Here is a 25294-nt window from a genome sequence, read left to right as displayed (position 1 = left end):
GATGCTAGTCGATTTGCTGCATCTGTATAGCAGGGACTCCCATCCAACACCGATGCTGTCAGCCTGTCAACCCATGACAATCGACAATGTCCACTGGTTGAGACGTCGTCGTGCCACCGTTTTGGTCCCTAGAGAAAACTAGTAAACTCATATGTGCCTTCATATCAGTGCACAATTCGGGTGGGAGAGCATGGAAGCACTCGAGAAAAGGAGGGAAAGGAGAGCTGGAAGCTTCTTCATGTCATCTGCAATGCAGGCGTTGCAGTCACATGAAAAGAAGAAGAAAAATATTGACCAAATGGAGTAAAAGATTTGATGGAAGTGGACTGACTGGGTTGTAAAATACTACTTAGCAAAGTGTCTCGTGTGTTACAACAAAAACACAAATATTACATATATTAATATCAAGTATAAACTTAAAGTATGTAAATATGAATACACTATAGAAACACCGCCGAATAAATATATAAGAACAATGTCATAGTTCAATTTCAGATAAGATAAAAAAAATTATCCACTAATTTATTAAAAAAATTCATTATAAAATAGGTAATAACTTATTTAAATTTTAAAGGTTTTATCAGATGGGTGAAGAGTAAGAGAAGATGTGACAATGGAACCAACTCGTATTTTATACAGTAGAGATAAAATTGTTAGGAACATTTTACTCATCTCAATAAAGTAACAGGAAATCGAGGATGATTAGTTGCTCCCAGAGAAGATGAGATTTGAAGTGGACAAGAACAACCACACAGCCCACGAGGGCCCTTTCTATTAACCTCAACAAGGCAACCATGCCGTTGCCAGATGCCTATAGTATATCATGTCTAAAGCAGTCTATCTATCAGCTAAGTCATGGAATCTCCAAAAATAAAGAAGTTCAGTTATGACAAATTGGCAACTTCAGTATAACCGAGAGGTAACATTTACCGGAGGCCAACGACTCTGCTTAAATTATGGTAGCCAAAAAGGTCACTTTCTAGTACCTAGGACTGTGAACCAATGGGACTTGCAAGTCCCAATCTTGCTCGGCTTCTATTTCAGCCTGAAATAATAGGGCCAACGCCCCAACCACCAAAAGCTTGTCCTCACCATGGTGCTGCCTCCTTTATACTGATGTTGATTAAGCAGCTCTATTGCTATGTCTCATAGCAGCAGCAGCAGCAGCCATGCGAATGTCTGTTAAAAGTTGACCAGCATAGAAAAATGTTAGATAAATAAGCATTGCAGAAGAAATCACTTAGATCTGACCTAAACTTCCAATGAGAGAGAAGACTCACCTGGGTTAGTAGGATTAGTGAATGATGACATGGGAGATCCCTAAGTTGTTGCTTCAAACAGTTTCTGAATCCAGCATCTAAGGTAACCAACATGAGTATCACTATACCTATAGCTAATGCCCTCTATGTACAGCTAACAGCCTCAAGTTAGTTCTAGCATACATACAATACATTCCAAGTGCACCAACCAATAAATAAGGTGCATGCCAGTTAGATGATATGGTGGGGAAAAAGTGCACTGATGTTTCTTGCTTCGGATACGTGCAGTAGAACATAAGTGGTGTTTCACAGAGTGACGCTGCAGGTATCTTCAGGCCCTGATGAACAAACAAAAAACATTAGCATGTGATCCCATCTTTTAAAAAATGTTCTGATGGCTGCGTATGCCGCTAAATAAGACTGAAGATGGCTTAGAAAACAAGCACACAACGCCATATGATCAATGGAAAACTTTAATGAGTATCATTTAAGCCTCAATGATGTAACTGTTTGGTTTAAAAAACATCTAGCACCATCAAATAGACATGCATGTATGGTGTATTAGCCATGATATATGTATATATATATGGAGTATGATGTATCAGTCATGATAGGGTGGCTGGGACAATTATACTATACTAAGACCCTAAGATGAGCCTGTTACAACCATGCTGGCACTGTCATCAGCAAAAACATCGCTGTTAAACTTTCATGAAGAAAAACTTCTCAGACAAGAGAGAAGTCAGAAAAGAAATACAAATGTGGGAGAGTGGACAATCTTACACTGATGATGGCTAGGAATAAGCACGACCAAACTTGTTCCATCTGTTGTAACATCCTTTTCATGCAAGTGTAATGCCAGCACCTGTCAAAATGAAACAAAAATGAGCCTAGTCAGAATGGACACGTCAGTCATGCAAATTGTACGTTGTTAGGCTTCAAAATACAAAAGTGACAGCAAAGTGATTTCTTGGAATAGCAAGAAGAGTTTTCAAGAAGGAAATAATACGAATTCTTCTTTATAAAATTTCTTTGGAATTCCAATTTGTTTAAGGTTGAACCTAAATAAACTAGTAGGCCTTCAATGGAATTCAAGTATTCAACAATGTCAGTTGGTAGCAATATCAAACCCACATGTTGTCATTAAGCCACCCACATGTTCTCAATTTCATTACCACAAAAGAACTCCTCTGCGTATGAATATCAATAGTATGCCAGAGGCAGATAAAGACAAAAGGAAAACAATGATGTGCATCTAGATAGGTCTTGATGTCTCAAAGGTATGTTTTGAGACAGAATCCAGATTAGAAAAATGTTAACTAAGACTAAGAGCGTGTTCTTGGGGAGATATTCAGTTCCATAATTACAACAGTGAAGTTGATAAATATTAGCAGATGATGCAAAATAACTGTATGAGTGGTTGCAATTCTTTTTATGATGCATGATATTGATATTACAATTGGAATAGACTAAAAGTGAGTTTTTACTGTGCAAGAGGGAGTAGCAACCAAAGAGGCACAAAAAACATATGCTTCAGCACCGTCAAAGTTTGTTTAACAAACTTTATATCCGTTTACTTACATCAATGTTTGAAGCTCAAGCTGATTTTCCCAGCTTAATTCCTCCTCTCTTGGAAATGCTTGAGAGGGTGTCCCCTGCATGAAAGAAAATGCCTCAAAATCATGTCGTTAACCATAAATTAGTACAATAAAAAAAGGTTACATGCTAGCCATCTATTTTATACTAACCGGCTAATGTTCTAAATCTATTCTTCCATGCAACTCAACCATCCAGCGATCGGAAAAACTTCAGAGCAGCAATTGGTTTGCTTGAAGATGCTGTAAAGATCACTCATCTAAATGCACAGATATATTGAATTCCATCGTTCCAGGGCAGCAATTGGTTTGCTTGAAGATGCTATAAAGATCACTCATCTAAATGCACAGATATATTGAAAGAAAGTGCATCATGTGAAGTTCACTCATCTATCTGAGAAGTTTCTGATGCGTGGACTCTGAGCTATGTTCATAGTTGGTTTTCCTCACATGTCTCTCCAATATGTAGCCAGTTTGGTTCTGCTGCATGATGACGGCAGGTCCAATTTATAATTTTTATCCTGCACTATAGTTTGTCAGGGAGGGAAACCAAGTGCTGGAACATCACCAGATTTTCTCACTAGTTCCACATTAACAAACCCTGCATCCTTCATCTTTGAATTTCCATTATCAATGAAAACAACGAGGACCAATTGGTCAGATTTAGTGCTGTCCTCCTGTAACAAGTTAAACAACTTAACAGATCCACATCCATTTCCCTGATAGCCGGCATTCTTGTAGTTTAGCAAGAGCTTACTTTCATTGCACCTGACACTCCTTCCATTCCGAACGATAGTATCAATCCTAAGTTTATGCCCAACCACATGGAGGGGAATTGGAGTTCCATAGAATTGAGAAGCAGCACCAATGTAGTTCTTCTGTGCATCAGCAAAAGTTTCATGGTCTATCTTCTCATCCAATGTGAAGAATCCAATTTCTTCAAGAGTGTTGCTTGCATACATTTGTTCTGAATAGCAATTATCTCTGGTATCCTGTTCCAGATCATTTCTTGCTGAAGTTTCTTGAGTGTTTCCTCTTGATTTGGTCCAAACATCAGATTTTTTGTACATTCCTACAAGTGCATTTGCAACATATACATCAGAAATCAGACCCATCTTTATAATGGAAGCATGCAGTTGTCTTCCCAAATCAATAGCACATAGATCAGCACATCCCCGTAGGATTCTTGCAAAGGTGACACGATCTGCATGCAATCCACTATGCTGCATCTTTGAGAAAAGTTGAAGAGCTTCATCACTGCATCTATTCTGAATATAACCTAACATTAACATGGCATATGAATTCATGTTCCAACTCTTCATGCTATGAAAAAATCTACAAGCACTAGCAATGCACCCACACTTGACATAAAGGTCTATGATAGCATTTCCAACAATGACATCCAAGTATTCCGAACCAATCTTTACAAGGTTGCCATGGATCTGCTCACCAGCCTCCTTTGCTCCTATATCAGCACATGCACTAAGAACAGTTGAGAAGGTGAAATGATCAGGACGCAGACCAAAATAGTATTCCCTGCAAAAGAGCAGAAGCGCTTTCTCTGGCAGGAAATTCCAGCAATATCCAGAGAGCATGGCATTAGTTACAACTAAATTTCGTGGAAACAATGTGTGGGAGAATAACTCAGCAGCACCCTCAATGCAGTGGCATTTTGCATACATGTTTAGTAGGGATGCACTGACGAAATCAACAAGCAGTAGCCCAAGTTTAAGAGCTAAAGAGTGAATCTGCCTTCCCTTATCCAAGTCCTGAAGACCTGTGCAGGCATTTATGATAGTAGCAACACAATGCTGATCTGATGGTGCTCCAGTGTTGCTTAGCTCTCTAAAATAACCACATGCTTTTTGAAATTGAAGGTTCTTGACGCAGCCTGCCATGACTGCAGCCCATGATACAATATCTGGTGACTGTGTAGTTTTGAAGATCGATTCCGCTTGTATCAGTGACCCAATATCAGAATATACTGATATAAGAGCATTGCATATATTAATATAACAGAACCTTCCTGTTTTCAAAGTAAAAGCATGCATTTGCTGAACCTCCTCTTTTACATGACATATGCCTAGCACTGTAACCATGTCTCCTTCCCTTAAACTGAGACATGAAGAAAGAAGATCTTCTGCAAGTCTCACCGCTTCATCCTGACAACCGTTTGAGTGATAGTTTGAGATAGCCAAAGAATACAAAGACACATCACGCCTTTTAGCTGCAGCAACAAGCTTCCCAATGTACTGAGTTTCACCTACCCTCCCGGCTGACTTGATCAATTCAGACACAACAAAACAATCTGTTCCCAACCCAACTTTAAGTGCGTAAACATGAATGTTTCTAGAAAGCTCAAACGTTCCTAGAATAGCAGCAACACCAGCAACTACCCTCAGTGTCACCACATCCATTGCCATGCCAATTCGATGCATATCTCGACAAATCTCAGCAGCCTCCATGAAACAACCATTCTCGACAAAACCCGAAATCATTGCATTCCAAGCAACAGAGCTCTTCACTGGAATTTCATTGAACAGCCTAACAGCATCACCCACATTGCCACATTTCGCATACATGTCGACGAATCCAACTTCCACAAACCTATCAACACCCGTGCCAGACTTGACCACCAATCCATGCACCATAAGTCCGAGCTCCATGACACCAGACCTGGCACAGGCATTCAGCACCGACGAGATAACAAACTGGTTTGGCTTCACCTGACCAGAGGATAAAAGCTCTTTGAACAGCCCAATTGCCTCAACGAAGAGCCCACGGCTGGCGTGCGTGGCAATGACGGTGCACCAGGACACGACGTCCCTGTGAGGCATTTCGTCGAACAGTTGGCGTCCGGCCGCCAAGGAACCGCCTTTGGCATACGAGTCCAGCAGGACGTTGGATACGAGCACGTCAGGAGCGAAGCCGCGCTTAACTACGTGCGCGTGGGCGGCGGCGGTGCCCGCGGCGAGGGCGTCGCGCGCGCAGCGCCGCACGAGGCGCACGTAGAGGCGCGCCTCGGAGGCCGGGAAGAGGAGTTCGATTGGGCCGACGATCTCCAGCACTGCGGAGACGGTTCCATGCCCGCCGCCGCCGCCTAGGGCACCGGATGCGGAGGCGGAGACGGCGGCGGCGGAAGAGAGGAGTCTAGATGGGGTCGGCCTGGCGGGGACCGATGAGTGGAGGAGTAATAAAGAGAGGGACCTTAACATAAGCGAGGTGGTGTGTGGGTCGCCGGAGATGGGCGACGGCGGCGGCGGAGGAAGATGGCAGGGTCGCCAATGGCATAGTCGCCGGCGGCGGCGGCGGCGGCGGCGGGACTTGGAGGGCCGTCTCCAAGCTGCAGTCTGATCTGTTGCAAATTGCGAGATGAGGACTCGAGTCCTTTCCCAACACCGCCCACCGAGTTATTCGCGCTTGTGAGAGCCGTCCGACCGTAATCTGGAGGGTCCAGATTTACCCGGATGATGGACATGAAAGCTTCGTATATGACGCGAAAATGCAAAATAAACCTGATAATAATGGGCCACAGGGCGGCAGGTGACCTGCCTTTCAGGGCTTGGATCGGGCCGTGGTCGGCCCTGCAAGGTATGCCCAGACCTGGAGCTTTTTTTATTTTTATATTTTTTTAACATAAAAATTTATTTAAATGTATCCCGAATGAAAAGATTTACGAATGATTTTTTTAACCGCGGTGAACGGTACTCCGAATTTCAGGTTGTTTCATGGAGGCTGCCGAGCTTTGTCGGGTTTTGCTGAAAATAATTTTAGAAATTATCACATCACATAAGAAGAATATTAGTGAATTTTATTAAATTTTTAAAAATTTATTTGAGGCACTAACAATTGTTAGAAGTTATAAAAGTAGTCTTTTTTGAAGAATTTTAGTTTAAATTATACACATGATTTTTGTGTAAATTCAATTAAAATGGGTTGCACGTGGATTATGGAACACGTACAAAAAATTTTAGGATTTTTAGCAACAGAGCATCACTATTTTGAACAGATAAGATAGGAGAGAATTGAAATTCGGAGTACTGCTCACCGTGGTTACTGTTCATGCACGGGGGGCTTACCCTTCAGATGGCGGGTTACGTCTATTTTTTAAAATCTTTTCATCTGAGATATATTTAAATAAATTTTTATATTAAAAAATATATAAATAAAAAAAGTGAGTAGTGGGAGACGCATGAGCAAAGTATAGAGACTCTCATCATTATCTTCTTTCTCTCTTCTTCTTTTTTATTTTAAACGGTGCTTCTCATGATGAGATCATTATTAGAGACCATAAGGTATGGGACGAGATGCTCGAACCCCAACCTCGCGTGCTACCACTGAGCTCTATACTCGTCCATCTCTGTCTCTTCTTCTTCATTCCTCCTCTGCATCTCTTTCTTTCAATAGCATTCTTTCAATAGCGTTCCATGATAAATAAAAAAACAATGAATATTTTCAAGTTCATGTATAATATCGAGAGGTCGTATCAAAATATGATCTATTAATTTTTTGACTATCAATAATTTCAAGATCTGTTGCAATTTGACACATCAATATGCAGTGTAAACACCTGACCCTTAATCCCTATTTCCGGTTCACAATGAGCACTAGCTTGTTATGCTTTTTGTCTTAAAACATAGCGCTTGCAGGTTAACCCTTTTAGATAAAAGACCATTCAAGTTGTTAAACGTGCATAAGCTCGTCCCGCAGTATAGATTAAATCATCATTAATCCTCACTGCATCTTATCACTCATAGTCACAGCATATGATGCATGTTGAACGAATTTTAGGCCATAAATTGCAGGTGGTGTGGTTATGTCACCAGGCCACAGTTGCCCAAAGTTCCAGGGTAACAAGGTACGCAATTGACGAGAGCAATTCATTTCGCGGAAGATGAACAGCACCCACACAATCTACAGTACTATCTCACATTCTCACTTATGTCATATGGGGGAGTTAATCCAATTTACAATACCATTTGACTTCTTTAAGCAAAAACAAATTGCTATACACAAATCCGGTAGGGCATTTCTTCACATTCTACTTAATGCAAGGAAAACAACTTTTTCTTTTCTGCTATCCACTATTAAACTGGCACTTATACATGACATACCAACATAGCTTCAAATCCTATCACTATATACAATGACAACACCGAGGTACCTGAACCAGTTCTAAGCAAATGGGTTTCCGCCAACTCGGGGTAAAGCATTTTGAGCAGCCAAATGTTGATCCATTGGAGATAAACCATATGCGGTGGCTGTTGTGGCGAATCCTCTGACTCCGTATCTACAATTATTCAGACAGTGAAATAAAAAGAACGGGTTAACTTTGGAAGGACTAATGCCAGGGATCTGGTTTTGGTTTCAATACAAAAAAACACCATATACGTCAGAATGGATGGCAATGACAATGTGAGCATAAGAAAAAACGAGCAGGGATTACCCGATGGGGAAAGTATCATTTTGTACTTTAACTGCATGTTGCTGGATCATGTATTGATCTGTAAATAAATCATTGTATCACCTACTGCGTCATGATGCCTTAAGGTCTAAAGAAAAATCAAAATATCACAATGGAGTTAAAATGAAGTAAAAGAGACTAGGAACTACTACTGTCTGCTGTTGATGGGAATGCAACTTGCCGAGGTGACAGAACTGATCCAACAGATCCCATGCCTGGAGCATGCGGCAACAAGGCCGTACTGGCCACATTTGGTAATGCTTCTTGCATAGAAGTTAATGATGGGAACTGCACAGACAGCAAGATCATTCCTTCATTCACCTAGTTAAAAACAATGAAGCTGGAAATAGTACTTGACAATTTAGAAATCGCATTTCATCATGTGTTGCCAGAAACAATAAACTTCTATTGAATGACACAAGTAGATAGCAACACTTGAACATAAAAGTACAAAAGAGAGGAGTGCAGCCACATTGATGATGGAGATAAAAGGTTATAGTTTTACAATTATCAAATATACAATGGAATAAAACAAATAGTAAAAAGTAGAGGCAACATAAATAGTACATTTATAATCATGCTTGATCAAAAGGCCAGAAAACAAAGCCTACAAACAGCAACCAATGAGGTTCTATATTGTATAACTCTGGAGCATTTCAACTGTCTAAATCTTGTTGCTTTGTATATGTATTACTAATACAAGTGGTAGAAATTTGCATACTCTGGAGGAAGCATGAGCAGATGTAGGTCCTCTTGCCAGGTTAACTGGATTTATATTGTATGGATGGGCATGTTGAGTTATCTGCAAAGGAAACAACATAAGACCTAAGGAAAGAAAAATAGTAAACTTAATGTGTTAATTGATTTGACATCACAGAACATAAATTTACAACCCCAACAGGATAATGCGTGCCATATTGTCCATATCCCATATTTACACGAGGATTTGGTTGCCAATTCCAGGATGAAGATACTGGACGATAGCTCATTGTAAAAATATCCTGCATTTTTTTCTGAGTTTAGAACAAAAGGCACACAAGAGAAAAAATAATGGGAGAACAGAGCATAAATTGTTGAGATACCCACACCCATTACCTCTGGAAGCGCCTTTCTTCCATTAGATGTGATATCAGCAAGAAGTTGCTGTGACGCTGATACTGTAACAGGATCACGATTTCCTATTAATATATTTGAACCCTGATTAGAAGGAAGAATACTATTCCCTTGTAGCATTGGCGCATGTGATGCAGCTCTCCATAACTGAAAAATGCATGCACCGGAACAGAGGTCTAAAACATTTGCCATATGCATAAAAAAACATTTGCCATCTGAAAACTGGAGTTCTTCGAACACAAAGAAGAATACTAACCTGGCTATCAACTGGAGCACTAGTAGTTCTGTTCAATGGAGGATTACTAGACTGGATATTATTCACAGGGGAGAAATAATGTTGGTGCTGTTGACTTCCATGATTTGCCAGGGAAAAGGACAAGGACTTGGCAGTTTGCACAGTTGGAAGTCTACTTTGTGGCATTGATGCCGAATTAGGGATCTGTAGCATTGAACCCTCTAAAGAATTGGTACTGAAAGTTGAAGTCATGGTTGTAGTGTTTTGGGGAGTAGCAACATCAAAAGTAGCCCAACCAATATCTGTCGGAGGTAAAGGGTTCTTCTGAATTTTAGTCTGAACAACATCTTGAGGAGGTTCTAGATCTGAATCGAAGTCAATCAGATTTTCTGACACATATAATTTAGCATCCTGCATGCTTCCAGGTCTGGGATCATTGGTCCACTGAGATGTTGATTTCTGCAAAATCAAACTTTACCCATTAAGCATAAATTGACAAGGGCAGAATCACATGGCGTTAGGAGTCATGTAGTAGACTAATGCTATTTTTTCCAATTTTAACTTTGTTTCTTTTGATACGGATACTGTCTGGACTCTGAACAAGGAAAATTCTCAATGGTTATGAAGAAATACAAATTGGGAACAGCTTAGGTGCCCCTAAAGCCTGTTTGACAAATCAGATCGGTAGAGCAAGGTAACCAATCATGCATCAAAGACACAAACATATGCATACCAGCATACAGAAATTAGTAGAACACTGATCATATGCTGTGAAGTACCTGTGCTGTTTTCTATTGCTAGCTTGTAGCTAAATTATTCTGGATTTTGAGCTAGCTTTGACATACCCATGGTAAATATGAATCAATAGTTGGAGGCTTGGAGCTACTAAAAGAGGAAAAGAGTAACACTGTGGACAAGTAGATAGTGCAGTTTAAAAAGAAACAAATTATATCAATAAGAATTACATTACCTGTGCTTCAGCAGAGGCATTAGATGTTGTTGCTTTATGAGACCTAGGAGGATCAGGAAGTCTGATAGGCAGAATCACATTATTACTTTTAGTGTTTTTGGAAGCTTGTAGTACAGAAGAAGCTGATGCAGTCACATCCCTCTGATCATTTTCTGATTTTCCACCAGTTTTCGGAAGATCATCTGGACGCAGATGGCTTCTAAAGTTAGAGCTATTATTTCGATCCACTGTATGACCTAATGGATGTTCATTGGAATTGTTTTGATCTTCTGAGAGACCTTCTATGATAGGCTTTGGACCATGATTATCTTCATAAGTTCCAACATATGGACTTCTTAAAACAACCTGAGATGAATCCTCATTCCTGTTTCCACAAGAGTCCCGACTACCCTGGATCTTTCAGATGATTAATGGGTTTAAAAAATAAGGATACCGGAGAGACTGGGAATCCTGCATACAAATCTATGAGTAATGACCAATTCAGATTGCTACCTTTGCTTGTGGTAGATGATCACCAATTCTTTGACCTGTGTATCTCTGCTCAACATATACATTCTTGATAAAGGTTCTGAGTCCATCTACATCACTAGATGTGAAAACACAGCAATCAAACTTCAACTGTGCAACTACAACATATGTGAAGATAATTAACTGAACTAAGTGACTAACCTATTGTCAATAACAGACTGGCCTTGGATGTCCCAATGTTTGAAATAAATTTCTTTGGCACGCTGAGATAACGAGAATATACGTTGTAAAAACAAAAGGTAAATGTAAGATATCACAGGATTTTGCAAACTATAAATAATGATATTAGGCCAACCTCATTGCCCCCTTCCTGAAGAGCAGAAACTTCTTGAGAAGTGAATTTAGCCACTGATATTGATTTTACACGATGAGTGAATTCTCGACTATAAAATATCAGCAATTCAGCAATGAGCAGAGAACTGATCAGCAGTTTATTACTTCTATGGAGAAGTTCACAATTGTAATACAGCCAAACTAGTAAAAGGTGTTGCAGGTTTTAAGTGAGAAAAAGAGAAATCACAATAATATTGTATGAATCTGATCACCACTTACTGTATTCCGCTGCAATTAGTGCAGATGAAAGTTGAGAAGCTTGTGCATACATATTGTGGACCCTGTTAATGAAGAATACTTTTTTATTATGTCACAAAGAATGTCATGCATGTTTTATTTCTCATATAAACATTGTCTTCAATGCTTATGAAACTCCAATGTTTGATAGACAGCTCCAGTGTCGGAACTAGGGCCGAGCTAGTCACAGACATCTTTATAGATATCTATAAGTTCATTTGACCCCCCCCCCCCCAAACTATTGCGGAAGATAGGTTTCATATGGACTTATTCACCGTGCAACTCTGCACAACAGAAATCCTTGTACGTTGCTCATTCTCCTGCCACCGATTTGTAGCTTCAGTGCTTCACTACAGATATCGGGATCATGCACAGCAGCAAATATCTAAAGCTAACACAAAAATCATTGCACTATTACTTTATTTAATTCCTACTATTGACCCAAACCACAAGTACCAATAGCAACACACAAAAGGGGGGAAACAGCTCGATTAAAACTGCAGTGTTAGCTAACATGCACTGTGACATGCTAATAGGTTTAACCAATTTACAATCTTTTGCACGATAACTATTTAAATGTGTTGCCTACCAGAGTTGGACATAAACTCATTCTTATCTTTACATACATGATATCCAACGCCAGTTAGTTTGATACACATGAATTACACAAGAAAATCATCAAACCACCAACAGGCAGGAATTTCAGACACGGCTCCAGATTCAGACAGAAGCATAAACGCAAAGAATCAGGTAGGAGCTGCCTGCCTCACACCACTATCCTTCAGCTAAGGATGAGAAAAGCCACCAATAGGATATCAATCCACAGGAAACATTCTATGAACGTCCAAGAACAAATCAACAGGCCATTTCCAAAGTCCAACAAATCCCCGGACATACAACTCATAACTCAGAAGGACACCTTAAGCCCTCCTCGCCCAACCTGTGCAAGCTACCTCTCGCTAGTGCGCTGTTACCTAAAAGATCAAACATTTCTGAGAACCAGAGCTCACCAGGCTGTTGCAGTTGATGCACCGGCGGTTGCCGGGGAGCTTGAGCAGGCCCCGGATGATCTTCTCGTTCCTCTCCTCCTCCTTCACCCTGCTACCCATCGGCCCGATCCCTGCGGAATCCCGCAGCTCCGGAAGCAAAATCGAGCAGCAAGAACCGAGGGGCCTGTGCGAAGATGGCCGGTGAGTGGATTGAAGACGGCCGAGAGCAAAATGCTTCGGAGATTAGAAGGGGAATCAAAAGTAGCTTTGCTCTGCGTTGTTCTTGGCAAAGAGCGGAGGGGGAGAGAGACCGGGGTTTTGTAGCGTCGTTGGTCGCCTAGCTGGCGGCTTACGTGCCCGCCCAGCTGCCGGACTGGCCGTGCGCCGGTCCACCACGCCACGGCCGTGCTTACCTGTGCTGGGAGCCCGGGACATGGCTGATTAAAAAATGCCCTTATATTGTTAAGTCATTTTCAATATATACTTAAAAATTTATTCTCTATAATATTATTATAATACCCCTTAATACTATTACACTATTTTGTATTTTTTTCATCTCCAGTAGCTACACTATTTTTTACCTTCTATTACTCTCATCGGACCAACAAACATACTCTATAAATAATATTGAGCGATACAGAGAGACACCAAATTTACTTCTTACATATCACTATTCACCTTCGGCTGTATCACTGTAGGGAGCGATACTACTCCTACTAAAGTCAGATACGAGCGCTCAGCCAATCGGTAAATCACTGCACTGTAGCACTAAAAAAATGTCTCCGCTGAAGATGCTCTTAAGGATGGTTTGTTAGCTTGTCTAAGGAGACATGCGGTATTTAAAGTTTGTAGATAAATAATATGGTTTAAATAATTATTTTTAATTTAAAATAAAAATAATATGATTTAATTAAATCCTATCAATCTATCAACCGCTCTAGTTCTAAATTTTTTTAGAATTTTAAATAACGTAGAAATTGAGTGAGTTGTTTTCAAGCACGACCTTGCTATTCGTTGAAACGTACTATTTTGGACTAGTCTTCAGGACATTTTCAGGACTATATTTTATCAGCCATATTTGATTTGAATCTTTTTTATCAATTAGTGGATTATGCGTAAGTGCCACGAAAAGATATCTAAGAGTAACTCCAGTAAACTAGCTAAATTTGACTAGCTATATTTTTATTTGGCTATTCACTCTAAATAATTCTCCATCCATATTTCTGCGTACTCAAGCAGACTAGCCAAATCTCATTCTCTATATCTCATATACTATATTTATATTCACAACGGTTGTTTTGTTCGACTGCTATTTTGTTCTACGACTATATTCTAATGACTATTTTGTTTAACGGTTATATTTCAACGGTTAGTTTTTTAGTTAGAAGGTGAGTCACACATTAGAGAATTTTTATTTAGAATTTGTAATAAATTTTTAGTTAGAACCGGTTACAATAGGTTCTTTATTATTTATTGAGTAAATCCCTTATTTATCATTATAAGTTACTTGTTTCCCAGTACCAAATGAACAATACCAAAATTTCAAAAAATTAAAATAGTGGTTTACTGTTGCTCTAAAAATCCTAAATTTTCTTGTATATTTTCTATAATTTATGTGTCTAATTTCTAAAATTATTTTCAGCTCTAAGTTATATGGTGAAAATTTTAGTTCCTTTGTACTAAAAAAATTATGAAAAATGTAAAAAAAAAAGGATTGTTAGAGCAACATAATAGCTATAGTATTTTTAGAGCAATAAAAGACCACTATTCTGATTTTTAGGAAATTTCGGTATTGTTCATCCGATACTGTGCACGGGCCTCCTTTCCTCCCGCCGACGTGCACAGAAGCGGATCAGCTCGCTACATTTGCCAACGCGGGAGAGGAGGACAGCAAGTACACAATAATAACGAGTCGTTTGGATAATCTAGAGCCGTGTTCTCTCGATCGATGGCCAAAGATGAGTAGATGACGACGGCGAGCAGTACGGCGATTTTGCTGGAGTTACTCTAATAGGCAGCTCCTTAACAAATCGGTTAGTTAAAGGAGACATCCTCTTCAGTGACTTTATGGTTAAGCGACTTGTGAATAGATTAAACGAAGGCCAGGCAATTCGCACGAAGGAAAAGAAGAGAAATTTAGGTTTTTGTCATTGCATTAATTGCAATTACGATATTTATTATCATTTGTATACTATTTATAATCATGTCACTAGTTTCGAAAACTTTCGAAAAAGAACCTAAATTTTCCAAAAGAAGACCAAGCAGCCCTGGTAATGAACGGTCAAACTCGCCTTTCCGTTCTCGAGGGCATTAATGGTATAGGGACGGCGTTGCAACTTCTACAGGCTCCGGAATTCAGGAAACTGGAGAGAAGCATCAAAATCCAGACAATTTGCTCTTTTCTAGATGAAAAATAAAGGACTTGACGACCATTTCAGACGAGAATGTCTGTTCTGAGAACGTGAAATCACCGCCGAAACACAACGGTGCACGAGTAACGAGTTGGTTACGGCAGGTCATTGGTCATTGGTGACGAAAAAAGGTGAGCTTTTCAACGGTGATTGCATGACATGGTGGAAGAGATTTTGATTCTTTGGAATCCAAGTACATTGTTCTAGAATAAATTGACCTCGCAGACTTATTTAATCTTCTGATGCTAATGTAACCGAAATGCTACCTAGATGGATAGTTCCATGGGTTTGAATCCACATTTGGCATATGCTAGAGAGAAACTTGGTCAGATTATGTGTTATTTTATTAGCGTACAGAAGTTTGAAAGGTTTCTTCATACCAGATATTGAAAAATGCTGCTACTCCTGTAAAAGAAATGTCGTTTTGATATTGTGTTGTCAACATGTTTAAACTTTGACCATCAGTATCTTTATAAATATTTTGATTGAACTTTTTAAAATGGTATAGCTAGATTTTTCTTGAAAAGTAGTTTTCTGAGTAAATTCCTTATTTACTGTTCAAAGTTAGCCATTCATAGATTTGCCATCAAAAATTTTCAATTTATATATCTATCATCGAGTTTAAAACTTTATCCCCACTATGCCGTTATCATCTAGATTTTCAAGAAAATCAAAGCCTACAATCATTTTAGGGTTGACTCTACTGGAATAGCATCATCGGCCGTCACTAGCCTCTCGATGCGCTCCGCGAACCAGCATCGTGGTCGAGTTTGCCTCCAACCGCACTTAGCATGCCCCTCACGAGTTCTCCTTGCTGCTCCAAGCACCTCAAGCTGAGCACTGTAAGGGATATGATAGCTCATTGCCCCGAGCTCAGCTCCTACTTGCCTCAGCCGAGTTGTGGAGGACAATAATGGGGGGGGGGGGGCATCAACAACAAGGTCGTGGTAGGCCTTATCGCACCGGGGGCAGGCAAGATGGTGGAGGCCCGTTGGGTCTGTTGGATGTGAGCCTATAGAGGGGAAGAAGAAGAAGAAGTGCATAATAGTTGCACAGAGGGCCAGAGGGGAGAGGGTGGGGGCAAGCAGTGGCACGGAGGCCGGTAGGGTCACCAGTCATGCCGTAGAGGAATGAGGTCAGGGTGTCTCTCTGAAGTTGGAGGTCAGAGGTGGAAGATATAGGGTTTGCTAGTGGATGCAAGCAAAGATTTCAATTTTGTTTTACATTTTTTTCATTAGTGAAAAGATCGAAATTCATGAAATTTCGGTTATTTTTTTTCCTCTATTATGTGGATCCCATATGTTAGTAAAAGAAATTTTTTAAAATTAGATATTTCGTTTCCCTCCGAAATTCATAAAATTTCATCGAATTTTCGACAAAATTTTAATCCTTGGATGCAAGATGCTTGCTGTCGCCATTGCTAAGCTTGATGAGAACTCATAAGTGGTCCATGGAAGAAGGGTTAAGACGAAAAGGTGAGAAACAAGATGACCATGGATAGGACTGCTATTTCCGCAAAAAAACTAAAAGGTCAACAAGGCTAACGCACGTGCGGGTAATACACGTGACGAGAGTGGCATAATGGGGATAAAGTTTTAGACCCAATAGCATATACGAAAATTGAGAATTGTCAATAGTAGATTCGAGAAAGAGCTATCATTGAGTGGTAAATAAGGAATTTCTCTTTTATATATTGCAACTTTGTTATATTTTGAATATATTTTATACTAGTAATTAATAGTCGAAGTAGCACGTTGATAACCGTATCTATGTTCAAAATAATACTCTTTATGGCTAGAGGGATGTTGGTTGCTTCTTATAAATAAGCTAAGCTTTGGGATACATGTAGTCAAACTATTCAAACTTGAACTATCAATTTACCCATGAATATTCAAATTGGACTATAATGATGGTGTATGTATATTTATCTGAGAAAAGTGCTTTTGTAATTCCGGTATTTTATAGATATAATAGAAGCAAGTGGACTATTTTTACTAGGAGTTGCCAAGTCTCCTGATGCTACGCGATCTGTCCAAAGTCCAAACAAGATTGTAATTAGCCAAATGGGTTCTCTTATTGATTCTCAAAACTTGCGTGCATATATGCCTCTTATTCTTGTGCAAAAATTCATCTCCGCGGTTGACTGAGTAGTATGCCATGCTTTCACATAAACATGCATGATACCGATGGTTTCATCTCCAGTCATTAAACTCGAGCATGATTGATGTAAACTTATTTTCAAATTTAGTAATAAATCATCCAATAATTTTGCCATCGTGTATTGTATATGGCAATTTGTATACAGTTTAGACTCTTAACTCACACGGAAACAAAGTCAAAACCAATTACAATTTGCAACTAGTATCACAAAACGGGCGAGTGGCCCCACCGTTGCAGCAGGATGTGGACCAGTTCTGTTAAAGGACATTATTTATTGTATGTATGAAGTGGTATATGTATGAAATTTTGGATATGTTTTTATCTTTGCATTAAGTTGGTTGAATGATATCAGATTGTTTAAGATAAGGTGATAGATGTTATAGAAATATTTTCTTCTTATTTAGGAAAATTGGTCGAATGACCCGTGCAGGTTCTGGCGACTCCGATGATAAGGTTATTAAGGATTTTTAGTTAAATATTAGTTATAATTAGATGCTATTAACCATAACCAATAATTATTATTACTATTTAATGATGATTATTAACAACTTAAGTTATGATTAACTAAAATTAATAATGATGAGCATTAATTAGCATAGTTTGTTGATAATAATAAATATAAAAATTATTATTTCTATAAAATAATTAAGTTATACATACTTTTAAACAACTAAATGCGTTCTTATATCATACAATACATCTAACTAAACATATTATTATATCATCTCATATATCTAATAAAATAACTTACTTATACAATCTCATCTCGAACCATACCGTTTATCCAGACGATAGCATCCAATTTAGATCTTGTTTAAAACGATGGAATGCAAAATAAAGGATAGATTAAAACACATAAATAGAATGAAGTGAAAAATGAAAAACTACGTGAACTCAAAACACAATAATAGAAAGTTTAAGCCGTTTGCATCGCAATATTTGGTTGAATTTTCACAATGAGTATTTTACCGTGGTTAGGGCTGAGGAGGAAGAGACAGCAAAGATTCTTACCATTGGACCGGTCTGGATTTTTTATTTCCCGTGAAAAGTATAGGTAGGATACCTTTCCTTTGGAAGGGAACCGAGTATTCACGATTCATTTCATTTCATTTGATCCAAACACGTCCGACGAAATCCTTTCCACAGGAACGAAAAACTACATACTTCCTTTACGAATCCCAGACAGGCATGAGCGTGGTTGAACCAACCAAACACTGCTTTATTCGAGGATTTGGACAGTCCAATAGCTTTAAATCTTTTTTAATCCTTCTGAGAAGGATCGGGATCCTCAGATGCTACTGTAGAATGTATTAGATTATCTCTAATAGATTTTTAAAAATTCATCATCTATAATATTATTATAGTATTTTCTAATATTATTACAGCATCATCTATTTTTTATCTCTAATAACTACCTTATTTTTTAACTTCTATTACTTTTCTCCTCCATTCGAACCCGCAGGCATACTCTAGCTACAATAATACAAAATACTTTTTCCCTCCACAAATTTGCTGACTTCCAACCCTAATTCATATCCTCGTAGAGGTTGATACTGGAGCTCTTAGAGTGTTTTACGGTGCGCTAGGATCGACAAAAGAACGTAAAAACTATCGATACAGTGATTTACAGGATAAAAGCTAACTTTAGGCTATATTCAATAGATACTTTAAAAATTCATCCCCTATAATACTATTACAGCATCCCCTAACACTATTATAATATCATCTATTTTTTTATCTTCAACAACTACCCTATTTACTAAGTTCTATTATTTTCTATTTCTTCCCGGGCCTACAGCAATCCTCCTACTACAGTAATACAGACTCATTTTTCATCGGCAAATTTGTCGGAGCCGGTGTCTGTATAACTGTAGACCTGGATAAGGGAGCTGTTGGAGGCGTTCATTCAGCACCCGATTGGCAAAAATACTTAAAAAAACGTAAATACAGTGATTTGAGGGAAAAAAAGCCGTTGGAGTTAGCCTTAGACCCGACTGAGTTGCTGATTTGATGATGGATGTTTCGTATCTTGTGTTACAGTACTATTACAATATCAGTACTACTGTACTTTAAACCAAGTACTGTTGCTACATTATTAATGATTAGATAATTCATCTTTAATGTAGATGATCCGGATCCCCTACCGTGCAACACGAGGCTTCCACGTTCCACCGAATCCTGCCCCGAGCCCTAATTCTCTCATCGAATTTGTCCGATCCGTTTTGTGATCTCTCGATTCCCACCAATGGCCGACAAGGAGAAGCCGGAGGCGGAGGAGGAGTACGAGAGCGACCTCGACGACGCGCCCCTCCCGGCGGTGCGGCGCCGCGCCGCGGCGAGCGACGACGAGGGGGAGGATGAGGACGGAGGGACGCCCTCGCGGCCGAGGAAGGCCGGATCCGACGCGGATTCCGACGGGCAGGGCGCAGCCGAGGCGTACGACGAGGGCGCCTACGAGGATGGTGAGGAGGGGTACGAGGAACACGAGGAGGCGTACGAGGAGTTTGAGGAAGGAGGCGGCGGGGAGCGCGGGGTGGCCGCCGAGGCGGTGGTTGAGGCGGGAGATGGGGAGGGCAAGGCGGGGGATGGAGATGCCGAGGAGGCTGATGATGCAGCGGCAGGGGAGGAGAAGAAAGGGAACGAGCCCTACGCCGTGCCGACGACCGGCGCCTTCTACATGCACGACGACCGTTTCCAGGAGGCCCGTGGCCGTGGGTGCCAAAGGTTCTGACCTTCCTTCTTCAGTTTGTTAGTCTACTTTAGTTGCATTGTTGGTCTAGTTTAGCTGCGGCTGATTACAGCCTGAGGGGATTCCGTTTTCAATTTGTTCCATCTAAGTTTATCGAAAGAGAGTATTGTGTTGAATAATAACTAATTCTGTGAGATGTTGAAGGATCCAGATATATTTTAATAAATTGTTGAAAACACATGATAAAACTGATTCGCCTAATTTGCACTCATTTATTCAGGAGGTGAAAGTGGTTAGATTACACATTGTAACATGCATGATTGGCGTGATGCATTGTACCACTACCAGCGGCCATAACACGCACACGCACAACATTTACTTATGAAGTTCATTATTGTGTATAGAAACATGGAGCAAAAAAATTCAGTGCATAATGCACTGCAAAAAAGAGCGGTCCTGCGTTATATATAGTGATCTAGAATTAGTATAAAACAGCAAAACCAGTCAAGAATAACTATTACACAAGGTAGATGGGAACTTGAAGCTTGGTATGGAAACCATTAGCTTGTGATGTCAACCAATGGAAATATAGATTTTCTCACGAGTTACTAATTCACTCTGTTTTCATATTATACATCACTCTAGCTCTTAGCACAATAATCAAGATGCATGGTAAAAGAGGATATAATGGAGTGAAGGATACTGGATGGGGACTTTGGAAAAATGTTTCTTGAAGAGGTAGAATGAATCAGCATGAAACTAAAGCAAAAGCATAAACTGACTTAGGCTCAATGATACAGAGGGAGTATAGTTGACCTATTAGATGTTGCTTGGGGACCTTACATATGGCATGTATTGTTACTTTTTTTTCTTCCAAAAAGGTGATACTGCATATATATTGTAACATTCCTTATTTAAAAAAAGAGGTGGCCTGACCGATGAGTCAGCATTCCAACCAGTGAACTGTATGCTGAACTCATTCAGACTTGAGAACTCTGGTTATGTTTGCATGAATGTTCTACCTTAACACAAGAAAGTTGATGTCATGCTTCATCACGTGAGCACATTTACTGGTGAACAATATAGGAGAATGTTCTACCTTAACACAAGAAAGTTTGCATGAATGTTCTACCTTAACACAAGAAATATTGCTTCATCACGAGCAATATTTTGATATTCATGATGGATTATGATCGGGGTTTTGGCTGCTGCCTAATATTTCCATATTGTCCATATAGGAGAATGGTGAACACTAGAAAGTTGTGGAATCCTAAAGAGGAGCAAGCCTGGGTCCACGACAGATTTGATGAGATGAATTTGCACAATTTTCATGGTGACAATGTGAGTATTATGTTTTCTTACTTTCTATTTATCAATGCATCTTTTCTTACCAAGTTACTGTTTCTTCAACTCTACTTTTAGACAAAAAGAAAGCAGGGAGGTCGTTTAAGAGGACGTGGTGGTGGGCCCGGTGGTAGAACTCGTGGTGTTAGCCGTGGTAATTTCAGGGGCAACAGATCTCGAGCATACTATCATGAGGGTAACAAGAACTACAGTTACGTTCTAAAGGAATCTCATGGTTACCATGATAATTCCAAGAATGCTTGGCATGCTTCTTACGATAACGGGAAGAACAGAGTTCCAAAACTGTCTCGTGCTCACTATGATGATGTGAGTAACTATGACATTGTTCCAAAAGAATCTCACACTTACTACAGTGATGCTAAAAGTCAAAAGAATGCACAAAGAGTAGTTCGAGGAAGAGGCTCTAGACGCTACCAACCACGATGGAGGAGTACCACTGAGCTATCTTCAGTGCAAAACAATAAGTGAGTGAAAGGTTCCTTATGTGGTCTTATCATGAGTGAAAGGTTCCTTATGTGGTCTTATCGCCTTTTTTATGAACTAATGATATGTAGAACTAATAACATCGTATTTGTTTCTTTGATTCCATTTCAGGTCTCAGAATGAAAACACACCATCAAATGCAAACTTGGGAAAACACCAACCTCAAACTTCAAATTCTCGACCTGAACAAGTTCTTCCAGTTAAGCAAACCATTGCATCAAACTTGAATTCGGCTTCACCACCCTTTTACCCTTCTAGGTTGTCCCATCAGGAACTCCCAGTTAGTCAGGTAGGGAATGGGCAACCTAGTAGTACTGGTAGACCCTTCTCATCCTCCATAGGCATGGAGAATGTTTCTCCGACCTCACAATATGGCAACCTATTGAGAGGAAAGGCCTTTGTACCGTCAGTTGGGCATTTTGAAGCAACTATGAAGAGAATGAATAGTCCTGCATTGCATTCATCTGCATCATCACCGAATGGTCCATTTCCTGTAGCAGCTAATCAAGTCACTAGAGATTATGTTCGTCCCTCACATCCAATTGTTCAACCAAGTCCAGTTCAATCGTCTACACAATCTGCACCAAGGATGCCTGCCCTGATGTTTGGTGCACAATTCGGTGGTAGCGATAAAATGCCATCTTCCGTACAACCAGCATCACCAATTTTGAATGAAGACACAGAAATTTCTTCTCCTAGTGGATCAGACAAACTTAATACTCAATTCAAAGTCAAGGGACAACCTGGTGACCTGGGAGAAGAGCATGCTTCTTTTCTCTACGGTGGAGCTCATATTCTTGGGGCTACAGCTGCAATGGGCCTTACACTTGGTGACCAAGGTTTCCATGGCACCCCGGCACTGTTGCCAGGTTTGTATTGTCAGTGAGTGGAATGGCAATAGCAATTTAATGACATGAGTGCTAAATTATAACATGTCCGAGGGGAAAAGAGTTATTCAACCATCTGAAGGATCGCACTTGTCAACTGATACTAGACAGACACAGGCTTTTGTGCGTATGAGGGAAAGGATTGGTAGCATTGTAAACCAAAAAAGTTGATCTTTACCAGTTGTCTGTCTAGTAAACCAAAGTTGATCTTTACCAGTTGTCTTTCTAGCATATCAAACAAATAAATTACTTCAAACTATTAGTACAACTATTGAGTTTTTTTTCATAATATTGGTGCTCCAGTGAAGGGACTGAACTGAGTCTCAATCCAGGGCCAACCTACATAAAACCTTTACCATTATATTTTAGGTTGCTATTTCTTTTCCAAAAAAATAAGGATTTGGTTCAATAGCATACTGTTGTGATGCCTTCAAGGTTACCGATATTCTGGTAAACGGGAACTAACATAGGGAGGATGCATGCATCATTATACAGCATTAAGTTGCTTACTATCTCTCCATACTTGGTTTAATCCTGCATATATTGTATCAATCTAACTTTCAACCTTTTTTTTTTTTGGGTCCAGTTATGCAGTTTGGAGGCCAGCGTCTAGGTGGACCCGGTGTTCCTTCGATTGGTATGGCTCTACCAGGATTTGTGTCTCAACAACAACTTGGTCTCAGCAATTCTGAGATGACTTGGTAAGGAGTTAATTATTTCTGGACCTTTTGAAAGAACCATTGCTTTGTTTTCAGGAACTATAATTGGTGCAATGTGGAATTATACACCATGTAGAAGTTAGCACTCTGCTCCTAGTATGTTGATGGGCAATATTCATTGTCATTAACCACTTTGAATTGTTATGACTGTACAGTCATATAAGGATGATAAAGCACTCTTGATTGGTATTATGCAGTTATGTACTATTTGCACATACTGACACATTGTTGTTGCATTTTTTTTTGTTGTGTTTTCATGAAATTAGGTTGCCAATGTTGACTGGTGCCTCTGGAGCTTTAGGAGCACCTTATGGTTCACCTCATATAGCTGTGGATGGGAGCTATTACTCCCGACCATCTGAACAGGCATCTTCATCAATTTCTCTTAGGTATGTTGGTCTAATACTCTGATATTAATATGCTGCGCCATACAGGATCTTGGATATCGTATTGCATTGCATTTCATTTTGTAACAGAAGGGTGGATTATTATTGCTGTTTCATCTAGTTTCTCCTCTATGCAGAGAACCTAGTGGAAGTAATGCCTCTTCTCCGTTGAAGTCCCAAGAAATGACAGGTAAAACATCCTATTTATTCAGATATGTTAGTAGCTTTGCCTTGGTTGTGTCCTATAAATGTTTTGAAACTTTTTTCCCTTTTGCAGAGTTTGTAAGCGATGAACTCAGTCAACGCCAATATAAACCACGTCGGTACGTTAAAAAATATGTATGATTTGCAAATTGTATACTTTCTGCTTTAATGCTATATGTTGACATCATTGTATTTTTCGCTACAGGTACTCAGAGATGAACTTTGGCCAATGAGCATAGTGATGATGTAGTTATTGGGGACTCATTTGTCAGCTTTGGGTCTGAGTCAGACTTGTGCAATACCTACTATCTTAAAGCCTTCCTGAGTCCTAGCAACATTTCACTGTCTGATGTCTAGCACTTTGGGCTAACTTGTAAACCAACAAACGCCAGGTACATAAGCTTCACCTATTGCACGCTGAGCACATACCCAGTATGGTGTGATTTTTGGAATTTTTGTTGTATATCTTTCTGTTCACATGTCTTGTCTTTCACTTCACAATTATTTAGTGTAAGTATAATATTGCCTGGTATTCACTTGAGATTGCTTTATTTATCTCAGTGGATGTAGTGAACAACCCGGTTTGGAGAATAATCATTGCTTAGATTGTAGACTTTAGATTTCAGAAGCTAGTTCAGAATCTGGTTGCAGTGCTTATCCACTCTATTGGTTGTGCTACAGGATCTGACACACTTGATAACATGTGCAGGTTTGACAGCTGAAGGTGTTCAAATCCTCACTATGTTCAGTTGCTGTGATTATTCTGATGGGCTGGTGGTGCTACATTATTTGGTAAGGTTGTCGACATTTCAAGTGTTTGAATCCTTAGTACTTGCTATTCAGTGAACGTTCTGACTCTGGTGTCTTACATTGTTTGGTGAGGTTTACATGATACTCTATGTTACCATGTTATCGAGCGTCACATCGCGTGTACAGCCATAAGCGTGAAGGTTGTGATGAAAATTACGAGGGGTCTGCATTCTGTAAAGCTCGTGTCCCATGGTAAATTAGTTGGTGTACTGGGTGTGTGTTTGCTTCTGTGCCTGTCTTCGTAGTGTTCAGCTGACTTGCCCACTCTATGTTCATGAACATGTACACTTCTCGCTATCTGATCCACTCTGTTCAAGATAATATTATATTCCGAGTTATGGTGGTGAGTCATTATTGGGATGTTATTGCCCAGATTATCAACTTAGCATTCTTGAGTAATAAAGGAGGAATGCTACGATGAGCTGCTTGCTAGTCTATGGGAAAGGGCAGTGCATAC

At 39.7% G+C, this 25294-nt stretch overlaps 3 protein-coding genes across 8 annotated transcripts; 1 reads left to right on the top strand and 2 right to left on the bottom strand.

Moving 5' to 3' along the window:
- Nucleotides 1-682: 682 nt before the first annotated feature.
- LOC133929301 (pentatricopeptide repeat-containing protein At4g18520, chloroplastic-like) lies at nt 683-6251 on the bottom strand. The gene is made up of 5 exons (XM_062376004.1): nt 3008-6251; nt 2841-2914; nt 2043-2124; nt 1281-1597; nt 683-1179 (listed from the first exon to the last, which is right to left on the bottom strand). Exon 1 carries the CDS (start codon nt 6067-6069, stop codon nt 3391-3393), a length of 2679 nt encoding a protein of 892 aa, XP_062231988.1. The 5' UTR covers nt 6070-6251; the 3' UTR covers nt 683-1179; nt 1281-1597; nt 2043-2124; nt 2841-2914; nt 3008-3390.
- A 1520-nt stretch (nt 6252-7771) lies between these two features.
- On the bottom strand, nt 7772-13151 carry LOC133929300 (probable ADP-ribosylation factor GTPase-activating protein AGD14). Of its 5 annotated transcripts, XM_062375999.1 has the most exons (14): nt 13035-13151; nt 12745-12907; nt 11717-11778; nt 11460-11547; nt 11306-11367; nt 11129-11222; nt 10637-11032; nt 9688-10125; nt 9414-9578; nt 9212-9319; nt 9040-9120; nt 8468-8606; nt 8301-8358; nt 7772-8144 (listed from the first exon to the last, which is right to left on the bottom strand). In XM_062375999.1, the coding sequence occupies exons 2-14, from the start codon at nt 12841-12843 to the stop codon at nt 8030-8032; spliced, it is 1905 nt and encodes a 634-aa protein (XP_062231983.1). In that variant the 5' UTR covers nt 12844-12907; nt 13035-13151; the 3' UTR covers nt 7772-8029. The 5 variants fall into 5 exon arrangements, with proteins under 5 accessions (XP_062231983.1, XP_062231982.1, XP_062231984.1 ...); XM_062375998.1 differs by lacking the exon at nt 13035-13151 and having other exon boundaries at nt 12745-13025; XM_062376000.1 differs by lacking the exon at nt 13035-13151 and having other exon boundaries at nt 8471-8606; nt 12745-13025.
- A 6183-nt stretch (nt 13152-19334) lies between these two features.
- LOC133929298 (protein MLN51 homolog) lies at nt 19335-25218 on the top strand. Of its 2 annotated transcripts, XM_062375997.1 has the most exons (11): nt 19335-20018; nt 21222-21324; nt 21406-21812; nt 21943-22700; nt 23305-23419; nt 23704-23826; nt 23961-24013; nt 24101-24146; nt 24233-24419; nt 24737-24819; nt 24910-25218. In XM_062375997.1, exons 1-9 carry the CDS (start codon nt 19540-19542, stop codon nt 24258-24260), a joined length of 2112 nt encoding a protein of 703 aa, XP_062231981.1. In that variant the 5' UTR covers nt 19335-19539; the 3' UTR covers nt 24261-24419; nt 24737-24819; nt 24910-25218. The 2 variants fall into 2 exon arrangements, with proteins under 2 accessions (XP_062231981.1, XP_062231980.1); XM_062375996.1 differs by having other exon boundaries at nt 24737-25218.
- Nucleotides 25219-25294: the final 76 nt, after the last annotated feature.

This window comes from Phragmites australis, chromosome 9, assembly GCF_958298935.1.
Source record: "Phragmites australis chromosome 9, lpPhrAust1.1, whole genome shotgun sequence".
In the NCBI taxonomy this organism is placed as follows: domain Eukaryota; kingdom Viridiplantae; phylum Streptophyta; class Magnoliopsida; order Poales; family Poaceae; genus Phragmites; species Phragmites australis.
This window is presented reverse-complemented; position numbering and strand designations above follow the sequence as displayed.

Coding starts and splice junctions, on each gene's coding strand:
- LOC133929301 (XM_062376004.1), bottom strand. CDS start 6,069: ATGTTAAGGTCCCTCTCTTTATTACTCCTCCACTCATCGGTCCCCGCC.
- LOC133929300 (XM_062375999.1), bottom strand. CDS start 12,843: ATGGGTAGCAGGGTGAAGGAGGAGGAGAGGAACGAGAAGATCATCCGG. Junction 11,779..12,744: donor GCATCAACTGCAACAGCCTG/GTGAGCTCTGGT, acceptor CTTCATTAACAG/GGTCCACAATATGTATGCAC. Junction 8,359..8,467: donor CCCATCAACAGCAGACAGTA/GTAGTTCCTAGT, acceptor ATTTATTTACAG/ATCAATACATGATCCAGCAA.
- LOC133929298 (XM_062375997.1), top strand. CDS start 19,540: ATGGCCGACAAGGAGAAGCCGGAGGCGGAGGAGGAGTACGAGAGCGAC. Junction 21,813..21,942: donor TCTTCAGTGCAAAACAATAA/GTGAGTGAAAGG, acceptor ATTCCATTTCAG/GTCTCAGAATGAAAACACAC. Junction 22,701..23,304: donor CACCCCGGCACTGTTGCCAG/GTTTGTATTGTC, acceptor TTTTGGGTCCAG/TTATGCAGTTTGGAGGCCAG.